The following is a 15,499-nucleotide window of genomic DNA, read 5'->3' as shown; positions in this document are numbered from 1 at the left end:
GGTGGGGTGACTTAACTGGTTTTTTCTAAAAGCACAACTTAAGACAAGGATTCAAGTACAAGTGGTTTCTTTGGGTGCCAATTAGGGAATCCAGGAAGTTGGGAAGGAACAGGATGGCATCCAGTAAAGTGCACAATCATGATACGTACCCCTGTGGGAGCCCAATCCCTTAAAGGAACTCTGGACATCAGTATGGAACCAGCTTCAGGGTTGTCTCTGCTGTGTCCCCTCACCCCCAGCCTTCAGGGACAGGATTCTGGAGTATTTACCCATTATGTTTTCATCTATCATTGGTTGAGTGCTGCTCTGAGTGTATTAATTCCCACAGGGTTGAAATAATAGGGATTTGCAGTTAGTGTAGAAAGTGAAATATCAATGTGTCTGGGTGGCTCAGTCGGTTAAGCATTTGTCTTCAGCTCAGATCACGATCTTAGGGTCCTGGGATCAAGCCGTGCATCAGGTTCCCTGCTCAGTAGGAAGTCTGCTTCTTCCTCTCCTTCTGCGCCTCCCTCCCATTTATGCTCTCTCTCTCTCTCAAATAAATAAAATCCTTTTTCAAAAAAAGTAAAATATCAGTGTATGAAGGAGAGTGGAAATGAGCAGGTACTTACTGATCACATCTACCACAGGGTAGGAATTGGATCTTTAGGTAAGGAGCCAGGAAAGACCTTTCTGAAGAAACTGCATATTGGCTGAGATCCTAAAGACAGAAAGAAGCCAGCCAGTGAAAGCACACTTCGAGGCAGAGAGAATACCTAGGACGAAGGCTCTGAGGAGAACTGAGCTTGGGTTATCTATAAAATACAAATAATAAACAATCAGAACTATAGAGGCACCTGGTGGGGGGTGGGGGGAGTATCTTGGAATCACAAAGTTGTTTATGACTAGATCTTTTAAACAAGGAACTAAGTAACTCAATGAGAAATTAAGAGACTTGGATGGTATCATAGGACTTCACTGTATATACTATGCTACATATTTACTTGTTTATTGTCTAGAATGTAAGCTTCATAAGAACTCTTTTTATTCACTGTTAGAATAGTGCACCAGAGATTCTCAAAAATGTTTGTTGAATGAGGAGTAAAGACCTCCAGAAGACCTTAGTTCTGGCCCTTGCTCTGCCACTGACTCACTGGATGACTTGGTGATCAATTCTCCCACTTTGTCTCTGTTTCTTTGTATGGAAAATAGACACAGAATTTCTACCTTATAAAGTCATCAAGTGAAAAAAGGCCACAGATATGAAAGTTCTGTGCACTGTGGAATACATTATACAAATACTAGGTTTCCCTTTTAAGTCAAAGGCCTCCTGAATTTGACTGCATCTCACCAAATGGGAAGGAAAGATTTATTCCTGGTAAAGGATCCTTTGTGGATGTTGGAACTAATCAGGCCTCACTGGGGAGGGAAGAGCTAGTCTGTGGAAAGAACATGGAGGGAGGGATGGTCAGAATCCAGACCAGAATCCTACCTCTTCCACAGACTTGCTGGTGACCTCTGGGAGCCTATAGGAACTTCCTCCTGATGGACTTCAGACTCCTCTTCTCTCAAAAGGGTGGGGATATGGGTGGTACAGTACAGAGTTCCCTCCTTATGTGTCTGTTCTATTCCATATTTGTGGCATCATAGTAACCCCATTCAGTCTGTACCACACACTTGACATGCCATCACATTGCTTTTTCTCCCCAACTTCCTAACCTTCATTATTCAGACAAGAAACCATCAGACAACTTAGTCCAAGGTAGTTTAAGGGCTGTAAATGGCAGAGCCAGCACTTCAACCTAGGCACGGCTGGTTTCTCAGCAAATGCAGTTAACCACTGTGCTAACTGTGTACAATACAAGTTAAGTGATAACCTTCAGAAGGAAGGGAGGTACACACATCTCCATTCAGCCAGTTTCACCTTACGGAACACGATGGAAATCCTGTGATCCTCTAGCATGATTCAACTGATTTATCCAGGCAGCATGGTCTGACTTCTTTCCCCTCCTCCCTGCACAGGGTTTCATGGATATTGACTTAAACAAATTCAAGGAGAGTGGAGCAAATGTGACAGGTTTCCAGTTGGTGAACTACACAGATACCATCCCAGCCAAGATCATGCAGCAGTGGAAGAACAGCGATGCTCGAGACCACACCCGGGTGGACTGGAAGAGACCTAAGGTGAGAGGATAGGCAGCAAACAGCAAAGGACCAATCTGGTCCCTTCCCCCACCCCAGATTTCTGGGTAATCTTAGACTTTAGGAAAGGATAGCTTTCTAAAAGGAGCAAGCTAAGGAAAATATATACATAAAAATTAAGAGTATGCTGTAAGGGTTGGACAATACAGAATGACAATGGTTTAAACAAGATAAATATTTTGTTTCTCTCTTTTATAAGCAAAATTCAGAAGTCATCAATCCAGGTCTTGCATACTGGCTTCATACCTGTCAAACACTGAACCTTTCTCTATTTCTTCTTCTGCTATCCTCAGGATATGGCTTCTGTCTTATAGCCCAAAATGGCTGCTGAGGCTCCGACCATTAACTCAGTATTCCATCCAGCAGGAAAGTGAAAAGGAAAATAAAAAGCACAATGGCTTTTTTTTAGAGCCTCTTTCAGAAGTCACATAGATTTCCTACTCACATGCTTTTGACCACATCTTAGAAACCTAGCCCCAGCTAGCTCTAGGGGAAGCTGGCAAATGATTTCTCTGTTCTGGGCACGGCCTTCATATTGCACAGGTCTGGATTGGGGGGATGCTGTTTGTATTCATTTCTTTGTGGATGGAGCCTTCTTGAGTTGTGCAGGGAACTAGCCCTTTATCTGGTCAGCCACATACCCAGCTAAAAATCAGAGAAATCTAAGCAATATCCAGCTCATCTCTGCCTCAGAGTGTTAACTCCCAGTTATGTAGGCCATCTCCTCCTCACTCCCCAGCCATGAAGCCCTAAATCCTATAGCCAAAATCTATTTTGTTTGCTATTCGATAGTGGTTTAGAATAAGGATAGCAGGTAGTTTTTCTTTCCCATGTCAGACCCAGTAGCTTGGCAGAGGCTGTGTGGAACACTGTGTAGAGGATACCGAGGCCAAATTTGTTTATCTGGAGCAAACAGGGAATCCTTGGCAACCTTCTCTTGCCACTTGGTCAATTTCTTTTTGCAAATAGCAAACCACTGCTTCTCACCCAACTCTTGCTCAAACTGATTCAGCAATTCAAAAATGAAGATTTATATCCCCTATGATTTCATTCATATGTGGAATTTAAGACACAAATGAGTATAGGGGAAAAGAGGCAAACCATGAAATAGACTCTTAACTATAGAGAACAAACTGGGGGTTACCAGAGGGGACGTGGAGGGGGATAGGGGTGATGAGCAAAAACAGGTGATGGGGACTAAGGAGTGCACTGGTTGTGATGAGCACTGGGTGTTGTATGGAAGTGCTGAATCACTAAATTCTACACCTGAAAATAATATTACCCTGTATGTTAACTGGAATTTAAATAAAAGCTTAAAAAATGAAGATTTATTTCAATATGAGCTTAAGCAAACAAAATCACAAATGTACTTTAAAGCATGAACAAACCAACGCCAGTTAACATGTGAATACCCTGCCCAACTTCCAAAAGATTGGAAATTATAAAAATTATTAAATGTAATACCTATATTTTTCTCTTAAAATGTGAAAGACTCATACTCAAAAACTGAAAAAATATTCATATATTCGTTCTACAGCTCTCTGTTATGAACTTAAAATGTGCCAGAGAACAAGCTAGAACTGGGGACAAATTAATGAAGAAGACAGACATGAGTTCCAAAGCCAGAAAATAGTGTCCTGGATGGTTATCCTGCTTTGTTATCCCCCTTTTAGGCAAAAGGGGAGAAATTGAGAGTTATCATGAATAAGCACAAGGGGAAAGCGTGCAGAATATAAACCTGCCACTTGTGAGGCACGTGCGAAATAATAAAGAGCTTACCTTTTTTGGATTATTTTTTCTTCTTTTACTGCCTCAAGAGATAGTGGAATAAATAGTTCCTCTTGGCTCCCAACTGGTGACTGTAACACAGAGAAAACCAATTGGTTTTCCGTGGACTGTATCAGAACTATAGATGTGCTGCATTTACTGCATGCATTCTTTTTCCAGTTGAACCAACATTTTAAAATTGCAAGATGGCACACAAAAATCTAGAATTCTGGTTTCCCTTGGAAAGTCACAACTGGCAACATGGAGCTCACAACTGGCAAGATGGGTTAATGAGGAGGAGCAGCAGCCCCCATCTGAGGCACAGACACTTCCGGGTGCCCACCCCCCCACGTCCCCCCCACCCTCCCCAGCTCCCTCCACCCCCCATGCCCAGCCCCTGCTGGCGTTCTCAGCACCAGGAAACATTCTCCCAGACAGAGCTCCCACCTGCCTTCCTGTCAGCTCTCCCTGACGCCTAACTGTCTCTGTTCCTCCCACCAGTACACCTCTGCGCTCACCTATGACGGGGTGAAGGTGATGGCTGAAGCTTTTCAGAGCCTACGGAGGCAGAGAATCGATATATCCCGCCGAGGGAATGCTGGGGACTGCCTGGCTAACCCAGCTGTGCCGTGGGGCCAGGGGATCGACATCCAGAGAGCTCTGCAGCAGGTGAGGCGGGCAGAGGCTGCCCCTTCTCATGGGAGCCTTGTAGGGGATTTCAGCATCCGTTTCAGGTGGGGTGGAGCTGTTTAAGAGAAAAGATAGCATGCCTGAAGTTTGGACAACCACGGCATTGTGTTGGCAGCTCCTGGCATACATGGAAGCTCAGGTAGAAATTTTTTAAAAGATAATATGGAGTTCCTGGGGCACCTAGGTGGCTCAGTTGGCTGAGCAGCTGACTCTTGATTTGGGCTCAGGTCATGATCTCAGGGTCATAGGATCAAGCCCAGCATCGGCTGCCCACTTAGGGGAGTCTGCTTCAGGAGACTCTCTCTCTCTGTCTAAAATAAATAAAAGTTTTTTTTAAAAATAGTATGGAATTCCCAATAGTGTAAAAGCTGTATTTTCTGCTTAGGGCTTATGCTGAAAAGGAAAGCCAGGGCTTCTGCAGTTGGAAAGGGGACTTGAAATACATAGGGTTGAAATCCAACCATTTTAGCAGTCTCCTGGAGATCCCTCACTCATGCCATGGTATTCTGGCTGTCTTCATTACCTTTGCTCCGTGAGCACATTTCATGACGGGACCCTGGCAAAGTTTCTCAGTACTTGTGATCCTATTGTCTTGCTTCTCAGCACTGCATTCATCAATTTTGCTTGCACTGAAGAACAGTTAAACAACAGAGGAAGAAAATGGCCATGCCCATTCCAATCAACTGGCTATGCAAAGGATCCTTAGGCTAAATCTAGATTCAACAGGGAAGAGTATAAATATTAAATTAATGATACATCTGCTGTGCAAGCTGGATGAGACAGTGGCACACATAGGCATGTATTTAACATTCCTGGTTTGGAAGTTTTGGGGCGCTTGTCCTCAGCTTTATCACTCTCAGAGCTTCCGGAAGTCTCTTGAAGTCTCTAGAAACACCTCGAGTCCAGGCTATGATTCTTGAACTACAGATGAATAGATAACACTGTATGGTGCCTCTGATGCCTCCCAATAGGAAGGCTGTATTTCCAGAGGGGCCTGGGCAAAGAGGGTAGTGCCAGCTCAAAAGAATGTCACAGTATTAGGCACAGTGGCAAGCCAGCAGCAGCGAAATACTTACATGCAGAGGCCCCTCATGACCCACCCTCCGCCCCATCTAATGGACTTGCCTGGATAAGACCAGTTTTACTTTTAAGACTACATTCAACAGAAGGTGAATTGGGGCTCCCACGGGAGAAGAGGAGCATTTCTGAATGAAGGAGAAATGTAGAGCAAAATGCACAACCACCCCCATTTGTTTTCCAACCACACGTGCGCAGCTAGGCAATTTTCACAACCTGGAGAAAGAGACGAGAAAGGAACATCACCAGCTGTTCCTCTGCCTGGATGAAATGCCTTTACATGGAGGAGAACATGTAGTTCTGTCCTTTGGAAAGAAGCAAAGCAGCAGCCATGTGACTATAGGAGGAACACGCTAAGGGGTCCGACAGCAGACATCGGGCAGCTTCCGGGTGATGGCCAAAGATGCAGCATCCGCCTTCTGGCTTATTTAAAATGCTCTTCCTGACTTCACAGTCGAGACAGATTCTGTTTGCAATGTGAGACTGGTTTCAGAAGGTCCCAGGGACTTGCCCTCGGCTTCACCACCCTTCCAACTCCTTTTGCCTCTCCCATCTTAATGACGTCCCTGTCAGGAGTTTATTCTGACACCACCATAACAGTGACAAAGCCTAGGAGGCAATGTGGGTGGCAAGAAGGGCTCTGAGCTGGGAGGCAGGAGAGCTGGGCTCCAAGCCCAGCTGGGCCCCTGGCTTTCTGAGCGACCTTGAAATACTCATTCAGATTTCCTACACACTTCCCTTTCCTTTCCCATGGCAATGAGGAAGATGGAGAGATCACTCCCAAGTTTCAACTGGCTTCAAGCGTTCTAAGCCTCTTTTTCTCTCTTAGCGTCTAAACCACATCTTTCTGATTGTCAAGGATACTCAGTCCTCCGCTTCTGTCTTCAGTGGGGCTTGGCAGGAGGCAAGTGCCTTAGTCAAAAGAATATGACCTCTTTCATACTGTCTTTAAGTCAAGACATGTGTCTGCCTCCCTGGCAGCCAGTCAGCTGTTCCCTGAGAGGCTGTTGTGTGTTCTGGTCTGGGGCCAACTACTGGAGATAAGAGAAGGCAAGACCTACCCCCAAGAAACTCTCTTCAGCCTCTATTGGGGGGTGGCGTGGCAGGGGGGGGAGAACTAGCCATAAACACAAAACCCCAACATTCTGATCCTAAGATCAGCTATTCAAACAGATTCCTTTTTAAATCTTTGTTAAGAATCTACAATCACACACACACACACACAAATCTACAATCACAAGAATCTGTTGATGAATGAGACCTTAGAGAATACTGACTTCCATTTTCTCTTACTTTATAGTTGAGGTAGCTGACCCCGAGGGGGGCAGTAACTCAACCAGGGTCACACAACAGCTTAGCAGCAGAGACTGGAGGAGACATCCATCCTCCTCCTGCCTCAGGCCTGTCCTGTGGACCCCTGAGCCTTTGCTTGGACATATGGAGCTCTAGGGCCTTCCACACAATCACAGCCACTGTCCAGACCTTTCACCTTCTAGACCCAACTCTTGAAAAACTCATGCCACTGGGGAGCAACTGTGTGCCCACAGCAGGCGAGGTAAATCCCATTGACAGCCTGTGGAACCCATGGTTGAGGGCTCAGGCCTCTGCTGCCCTAACCACCGGCCTTCAGGCCACACATTGGAAAGAGGCCTGTAGTGTTCAACTTGTGTGAGAACTAAGCTGCATGTGACTTAGGGCTGAAGGATAAGCCCATCATTCTAAAAAGAATGGTACAGCCAGCTCTGTTGTGTTGAGGGGTTCCTAGGTACATGAGGTTCTCAACATACTTTACATGTTTGGTCTCATTGAATCGATATTCTGAGGTAGCTAGTTTTATTAATTGTGCTTTATAAATGGAGCAAATGAGCTTCAGAGGTATTTTTTAAATTTCCCAAAATTACATAGCTGGTTAGTGGTAAAACAGTAAAATTGGAACTCCAGCCCCCATCGACTTGCTACTCACTGTGTGTATGTAACTACTCTGAAGTCTCGGAGGTCCGGGCCAGCAGGGGAGACACAGTGGTCCAGCTAGCAATAGCACATGCCCTTGAATAGTATCTGTGCACCCCCATAACCTCATCCTGCTATAATTTCCCCAGCAGCAGAGTGAAGGTAACCAGCCGCCTGCCTGCCCCATGCCTGACAGCTGGGGAGCCGTTCAGAATACTAATGAGCCCACGTCCTGGAAAGCCCCAGTGCTCCAGGAAGGAGTGGACATTTGGGTGTCCATAAGTCAGCTTCTGGCTGGCAGAAAAGAGCCAGCTCCCCGAGTCAGGCTGTTAGCGTTTGGATGTCGTAGGCCCATTGAGGATATGACTTTAAAAGCTCTAGACTCTTTTTCCCAGAAAAATGCACACATGTAGATTCATCCATTTTTGTATGACCAGGAGACAGAGGACAATGTACACTCCTAGAAGCCCATCCCAGGACTTCAGGTGAAGAAGAGTTTCCCTAAATAATAATCATACTTCTTAGTCTTTGTGTTTGCAACCTGTCAGCCAGTGATCAAGCATATCAAAGTGAAGGCATCCCCAGCATTCTGCCAGCTGAGATCTGGGGTGGTGTGGGCATTGGGGGTATAAGACACAGTTCCTGCCTTTTAGGACTCAAGACCCATTTTTCAATGGAAGACAAACTCAAGAAATGCTAGCTATAAAAGTGTGGATTAAGGGCTAAATAACACAGCCAAGCTTTCAGTCCTTGGATGGTCACAACAGAATGCCATGACTGAGGAATGTGGACATCAACACGGCTTCCTATAAGAATGGGACTGGGACTTTAAGTACGGAGATCATATAATTTATCATCCAAACCGGGACACTTACGAGTAAAAGAGAGAAAGCTATTACCAGTTATTCCTGAACAAGAGATGTAGACTGAAACTAGCCCAAGCCAACTGAGATGGATGGTCATGAAAGCCTTAAAGGAAGGATAAATTCAAACAAAGAGTGCATTGGGCTTTGGAGGGTATGGGTAGAGATATAAATCATATCCAGCAAGAGACCAGAGTCAGGACATCATACTTGGCTGTTAGGGAGTTAGGAAGAGAAGAGCTGGGTTCTCACCGTGATTCCACCAAGCTCTAGCTTGAAGTTCTTGGACTAACTGCTCAACTTTTCTGGCACTGTTTTGCTCATCTCCTAAATGTACGTAATTCTTTTAACACTGCCTGTCTCATTGGCTTGTCACAAGGCTCAAAATAAAACAAAATGAGACAAAACAAAAAAGGAAAAGAAAAAGAAAAGAAAGAAGAATGTAAAAACTTCTTTGAACATGGGGGCAACTGAATGAGATAATTAAGGCCAAGTTCTTCTTCCCATTGTACAGATGGGTAAGTGGGAGCTCAGAGGGATCCTGACTTGCCCTGGCCAGAATAAACAGAATGTGGTCCACTGGGACCTAGTCCCACACCCAGTGGGCACTCAGGAGGAGGGGCCAAGAGGACGGGATCCACCTGAAAGGCAGCCACAAAGAGGTTACAGAAGCCCTGGGTCCAGAACATCTCTGCTGCCTCCCCCAGGAATAGGGGGTGAAGAAATCTGCAGTGTTGATACCTCAAACACTGGAGACACCACCCAGCATTCTTCAGGCACCAGGCAGGAAAGAAAGGCTGTCCTTTAGCATCTCATTGGCAGCAGACTCTGAGCTGACCCCCAACGGCACTTGCAGGAAAGCACAGCTAATTTTCTGTTTTTCACAGAGGGAGCTGGCAGGCGCCAGGATGGCGATGGGAGTTCCAGGAAGCAAGAACTAAGGGGAAACTCAGTCTGACCCCAGTCTCCCTCGGATGGGTGATGGGGGGCTGAGGGCCAAGAAGCTCAGCCGTGACGGATAGGACAGCAGTTTCCTGACTGGCCCGAAGTGGACGTTTCTGAGAAGCTGCTGCTTCTAACTATGAATTCAGACTGTCCACATAAATGGTTTTGGGTTCAGCCATTCAGTTGACCTCTCCTTGCTCTGCCATCATGGAAGGGTGATTCTGGGATATCTCCTTTTTCATGCTTTAATTTATTTCAGCATTTGTAAAGTCTTGACTTCTCCCCAACTAGATGGTAAGAGCCTCCAGCTGCCCCATACCTCTCACGACTTACTGTAAATCCTGAACCCAAGTGCTATAAGCTCAGAGTCTCAATACTCCTATCTGTAAAATGGGCAAAGTAACTGCTGCTCTTGCTCCTTACTGGGTTTCTCTGAATGTCAAATAAACATCTTCCTGTGAAAACACATGACAATGCAAGAGTCCCACAGGTATGGAGCCTAGAATTTTGCTAATGATTTCTTTTGGAAACTAAGAAAGGCTTGTAAAAATGACAGTGACAAGACCTCATTTGTGCTGAGAGAGTCCCTGCTCTGAGATAACATCTTAGCAGACTGAAGGCTTCAATGTTAAAGTCATCTTATTTGTCCATACCTTACGCGCCCTCCTACCCCATAGTCATAGCAGCAACCGTCCTCGTCATCCTCATCCTTCAAATAATGTACACTTTACATGGAACATTCATGTCCAGGGAATATGTGAAGCACTTATGTTCTTTGAAGAGAAAACCAAGAAACAGGGAGGCTCAATGACCTGCTCATGGCCGAGTCATTAGACATGACCAGGGCACGGCAGGGGAAATGCCCAGCGGAAACAGCGGGGAGGCATGGAGACCATACTGCCGGGCACATTTCAGAGCCTAGAAAAACAGCACTGTCCCCTGTCTGAGAGGCCACTTGGCATCATCAGTGAAGATACTGGAATGTAAGAGAAGCCCTGGATTTTTGGCCTGCCTTTGACCCTGGAAAGTCTTAAGTCTGGAACAAATCAGTTTACCTTCCAGAGATCTAGTTTCTCCCACGTAAGGGAAGATCAGCTCTAAATGGCATAACTCAGGGTTCCTGTATATGAAGATGAATAAGCATGGAAGTGTTTCATGACAAATGGTGGTAGTTCTTATTGAATCTACTACTAACAATAAAAATAACAGCTGGTCTTTGTTGAATACTCACCACGGGGCCAGCATCGATCATAAAATATCTCACTTAATCCTTAAAACAACCTTAAGACATAATTAACTCTTAATTGGTCCCATTAAACAAGTGAGGAAACTGAGTCATATAAATATTACACAATTTATACTAATATACCATACTGATAACCGATGTGATACGTGAGACTGGGGCCGAAGCACAGATGCCCATTTGGATCATTAATGACACCCCTCTTTCTGTTTGGGAAAAACGGTCATCTGCACATGTGTCTCAGTCTGTTTTCCCAAATGAGTTACATAAACCAGTACTCAGAACCTGAATGAATGGGAAAGCCAGAGATGGACAAGAGATGGGAAGGTGAGAAAGAGAAGTTGCTGACGGACTGGGAAGGCTCCCTCCCTCTCATTCTTCCTAGGAGGATCTGTGCTTTGTTTTCTCTCTGAAAGGGAAAGCCAGCCTAGACTTTTCCAGAGTGAGGATTTCATCTGAGAGAGTGAAGAGCTTGCTGTATAATTTGTTCAGTGCTCTGGGCCTGTCCTGGCCTCCCCACTGAGACTTCACACCCGAAGGTGATGAGAGGGTCATCCTCAGAGCAGTCAGTCTCCCTCTCCGTCTTTCTCTCTTTCTGCTCCCCCACCCCTTCTCTCAAATACACACACACACACACACCCCAGCTATTCTTATACCTTCTGAGGGCATAGGGGCTGCTCACTGTCAGAAGAAAATAAAACCCTGTAAGTCTTCCTTTTAAGCTATTTGAAGGGGGAAGTAAACATTATGGGGTTATAGGGCCAGGTTCCTATTGGTGACAGGTAGACACTTACCTCACTGGCCTTAGGCCACACTGATCTGAGGACACATGGTGGTGGGTCACCGTAAGAGAATGTGTTTTCTTGTACCAGAGCAGATGGCATACAGCTAGACTCTTCCTTCACTGGAGGGTGGACTTGGGTGAGAATTACTGGTCATCTACAGAGTGGCAGACTTGACCCTAACGCTCTTGAATCTCACATGCTGACCGACCACTTGACCTTTTATACGATCTTGAAGATGTGAGGCCACGAAAGTTTGATCTGACTCATTTATGGAAAAGAAATCCCATGCAGCCTATTTGGGGCTGAACACAAATTTTGTTTTAACCAGCTGAGGCTTCTTTAAAGCCCTGCATGCTCTGGTCTTAACATGAAGACAGGGCTGGAATTTTGGCAACTGGGGGACTTAGGGAGGTGAACCATCCAAGGTCACTTTGGTTTCCCAGGGTCAAATTCCCAGTTCTAGGTCTTCAGATTCCCACATTTTTATATATTCCTCAGCCTCACAAGGGAACGAAGAAACCATATTCAAAACCTGAGGCATTGTAAGGCTGCTGCTTCTCCTGACTCACCAGGAATGGCACACTGGTCCCTTTCTTTCACAGACCTCCTCCTGTTTCTCCACAAAAGGCATGTGTCTGGGGGGCGGTGCCATCTGTGGTATGGTCATAATGGGGTTTGTTCTATTAGGGATGGTGCAGAGATTTCTTCTTAGAATCTACTTTGATCCATGGTTACTATATGCTTAAGGCACCAGACAAAAAATGTTTCCAGGATAAATCTCAGTTTGGTAGGAAAGAGAACTGTGCTGTAATGGCGATGTCTGCTATGGGCAGGGAAGTAGCAAGGGTTTTTAGTAGCCATGTTATTCCAAGACCTCATCCCATATATGCTTCTCAGGTTCTGGATTTTTGCTTCCACAGAAAAAACAAACAAGTAGAAGTGGGACTTCTGAGATCATAGCTCACTACTTGGCTTTCCTTTCCAGGTGCGGTTTGAAGGCTTGACAGGAAATGTGCAGTTTAATGAGAAGGGACGCAGGACCAACTACACCCTCCACGTGATTGAAATGAAGCATGATGGCATCCGAAAGGTAAAGGCAAAGGGAGGAGAGGGCTGAGTGGTGCAGAGAGCCAGAGTGGAGGGCCTTGTGAGTCCCTCTTTCCTGGACTTGGTCTCTTTGAAGAGACTCAGGCAATAAGGATTCTAGACTCAGCTCTGCCACTAACCAGCTGGGACTTTGGGCAAGTCCCTTTCTCTGAGAATTAATTCACCTGATTGCAAAATAGAGATAAAAACCTCCACCTTTGTCTAGGATATTAGTGAAGATCCAAAGGATGGGAAAGCACTTTGAAAATATAAAGTAATCATTGTGTATCAAAGCTACTGCTTTCCCTGAGGGATTCTGAAGAACTTGAGAATGATGGTTATTGATGAAGTTAAACCATTTCCTCCTGATTCACACTTGATTACATCTATATGTGTGTGCATTTATGTATTAATATATAGTAGATTTGTGTATAATTTTTTAGACTACATTCACATCCTTGGAAAAGCATTCACAATTTTAACAGACCCTGTGTTCTCTGGGCTCTGCCGGTTTCTCCACGCTTGACCTTGGACACTCCTTCTCTTCCTCTCATGATTCCAGTCATTCTGGTCGACTTTCACTTCCTTGAATATATCATGTTCTTCCTCCCCTTGAAGCTTTCACACCTATTCCCTCTACCTGGAACTCTCTCTACACCAATCCCCTCTCTTTCTAGGGCAACTCTTCCTCTGCCTTAAGCACTTCAAGTAAATGTCGCTCACTAGGGAAGCCTTCCCTGCCCCTGCCCTTGCCTCATGGCAGCCTATATTTTTCTCCCCAAGGTCACCAGCCAGTCTGTGGAAGAGGTGGGATTCTGGTCTGGATTCTGACCTTTCCTCCCTCCATGCTCTTTCTGTCACATTCTTTATTCCTTATGGTGGCATGATGCAGTGGCAAGAGGCATGGATGGCATAGTACGGCAGAATGTTAGAAGATTGCCATGGATCAGAGCGTTGACTCCGGAATTCTGACACTCAATCCCCGCATCGCCCACCACTTATCAGTCTGATTCTGGACAAGTTATTCAGGTTCTTCATGTCTTAGTTCTCTCATCTGGTAAATGGGGATCACCATAAGTAATGCCAACCTCATAGGCTCATTGATAGGTTTACATGACTCCACATGTGCAGAAGTTCTAAGTGCTGGGCCTGGCACATTGAAAGCAGGGTCTTCATCTCTCAAACACAATGCTCTCTGTGCCTGTGATGTCAAATACAGTTGCTGCTAGCCGTTATGGCTTTTTATTTTTTTTATTTTTTTTATATATTCGATAGAGATCACAAGTAGGCAGAGAGGCAGGCGGGGGTGGGGGAGCAGGCTCCCCACTGAGCAGAGAGCCCCATAAGGGGCTCAATCCCTGGATCCTGAGATCATGACCTGAGCTGAAGGCAGAGGCTTAACCCACTGAGCCACCCAGCTGCCTGCTGTGTATGGCTATCTAAATTTAATTTTTAATTAATCAAAATGGAAAAGGCAGTCCCTCAGTTGCACTAGCCATGTGGTAAGTGCTCAAGGGCCCCATGTGGCTAGCAGCTACCATACTAGTCAGCACAGATGGAGACAGTTTCCATCATCACAGAAAGCTCTACCAGACAGCTCTGCTTATGCTCTCTTCCCAGACCCTTTGCTCTCTTCTCCGGAACCTCACCTTCCATGTCATAGTCTATCTTACCACATCCCATTCGCCAAGGCTATATTCGTTTTCTATCACAGGCCACAAATTGTGCTGGGGACCCCCTGGGCTAAAATCAAGGTATTAGCAGGGCTGTGAACATTCGAGAGAATCTGTTTCTTTGTCTTTTCCACTTTCTTCTAGAGACCACCCATATTTCTTAGTTCCTGTTACCCTTCCTCATCCTCAAACCCAGCAACATTGATCTCTCTGACCCTTCTCCCATCCTCACATCTTCCGACCACAGCCAAGAAAGGTTCTCTGCTTTAAAGAATCCATGTAGTTAGTTTGGGCACCCCCTCCCCAGATAATCCAGGATAATCTCCCTATCTCAAGGTCTATAACCTTAATCACATCTGCAATGTCCCTGCTGCCACATCAGGTGACATGTTACAGGTTCTGGGGAAGGAGCATGGACATGATCAGCAGGGCCACGACCCTGTCTACAACAAAGTCCAGGTCTCAATGTCTCTTCTCTAGTGTCATGCCTTCCACACCCAATAGAAGCCATCTCTTGCCCTCTTGGGTTCCCACAGCACACTGGACTCCCCAGGATGTCAGCACACTGCCCCCTGTTGCAAGGGTATTTACACAAAGCCCATACTCCTCCTAGACTCTGAACACTTTGAGGGCCCGGCACACATTTCCCACCTTTTACTGGGCACACGTCAGGACCCAGCTACTGTAAGCCCACAACCTCTGCTAACTTTCAGTAAGCACCAAGCAAGGGCTCCCTATCTGGCTATGACGATAACCATTAGGGGCCTAACCACTTTCCTAACCACCTTTGGCACGGTGATCGCACAATGGCATTGTCCCTGGGGACTAAATCTGCTGCAAGAACTGCTCATCCAGAAACAGTCCAAGTCTGAGTTCATTTCTCTCATCCCCTGTTCTGACTCCTGCACTGGAAAAGACACCTACTGGGTTACTTAGCTCTTAGAATCCTCATCTACACAAAATGGGGACATATCATGTTTGTTCTGGCAGCCAATCCTTGTTCAGTGAAAGTTACCTAGGTGAGCGGTTACTGACAGATATGGTCAGTGGCCAGGGGGTAGCACGTGACTAAAGTCTGAACACACTGGGATGACTGTTTTTTTTTTTTTTAAGATTTTTTATTTATTTATTTGACAGAGAGAGATCACAGGTAGGTAGAGAGGCTGGCAGAGAGAGAGAGAGAGAAGCAGGCTCCCTGCCGAGCAGAGAGCCCGATGTGGGACTACATCCCAGGACCCT

General features: G+C 45.7%; 1 protein-coding gene across 3 annotated transcripts in view; it reads left to right on the top strand.

The window, feature by feature from the left end:
* Positions 1-15,499, top strand: part of GRIA1 (glutamate ionotropic receptor AMPA type subunit 1) — a 307,685-nt gene that overhangs the window by 181,684 nt on the left and 110,502 nt on the right. For all 3 annotated transcript variants that reach the window (XM_032337241.1, XM_032337242.1, XM_032337243.1), the window contains exons 6-8: positions 2,002-2,163; positions 4,450-4,617; positions 12,487-12,591. In XM_032337241.1, the coding sequence (XP_032193132.1) occupies positions 2,002-2,163; positions 4,450-4,617; positions 12,487-12,591 (435 nt within the window). The remainder of the gene's footprint in view (positions 1-2,001; positions 2,164-4,449; positions 4,618-12,486; positions 12,592-15,499) is intronic.

This window comes from Mustela erminea, chromosome 3 (assembly GCF_009829155.1).
Source record: "Mustela erminea isolate mMusErm1 chromosome 3, mMusErm1.Pri, whole genome shotgun sequence".
In the NCBI taxonomy this organism is placed as follows: domain Eukaryota; kingdom Metazoa; phylum Chordata; class Mammalia; order Carnivora; family Mustelidae; genus Mustela; species Mustela erminea.
Note: the sequence above shows the minus strand (reverse complement) of the source record. Positions and strands in the feature narration are given on the sequence as shown.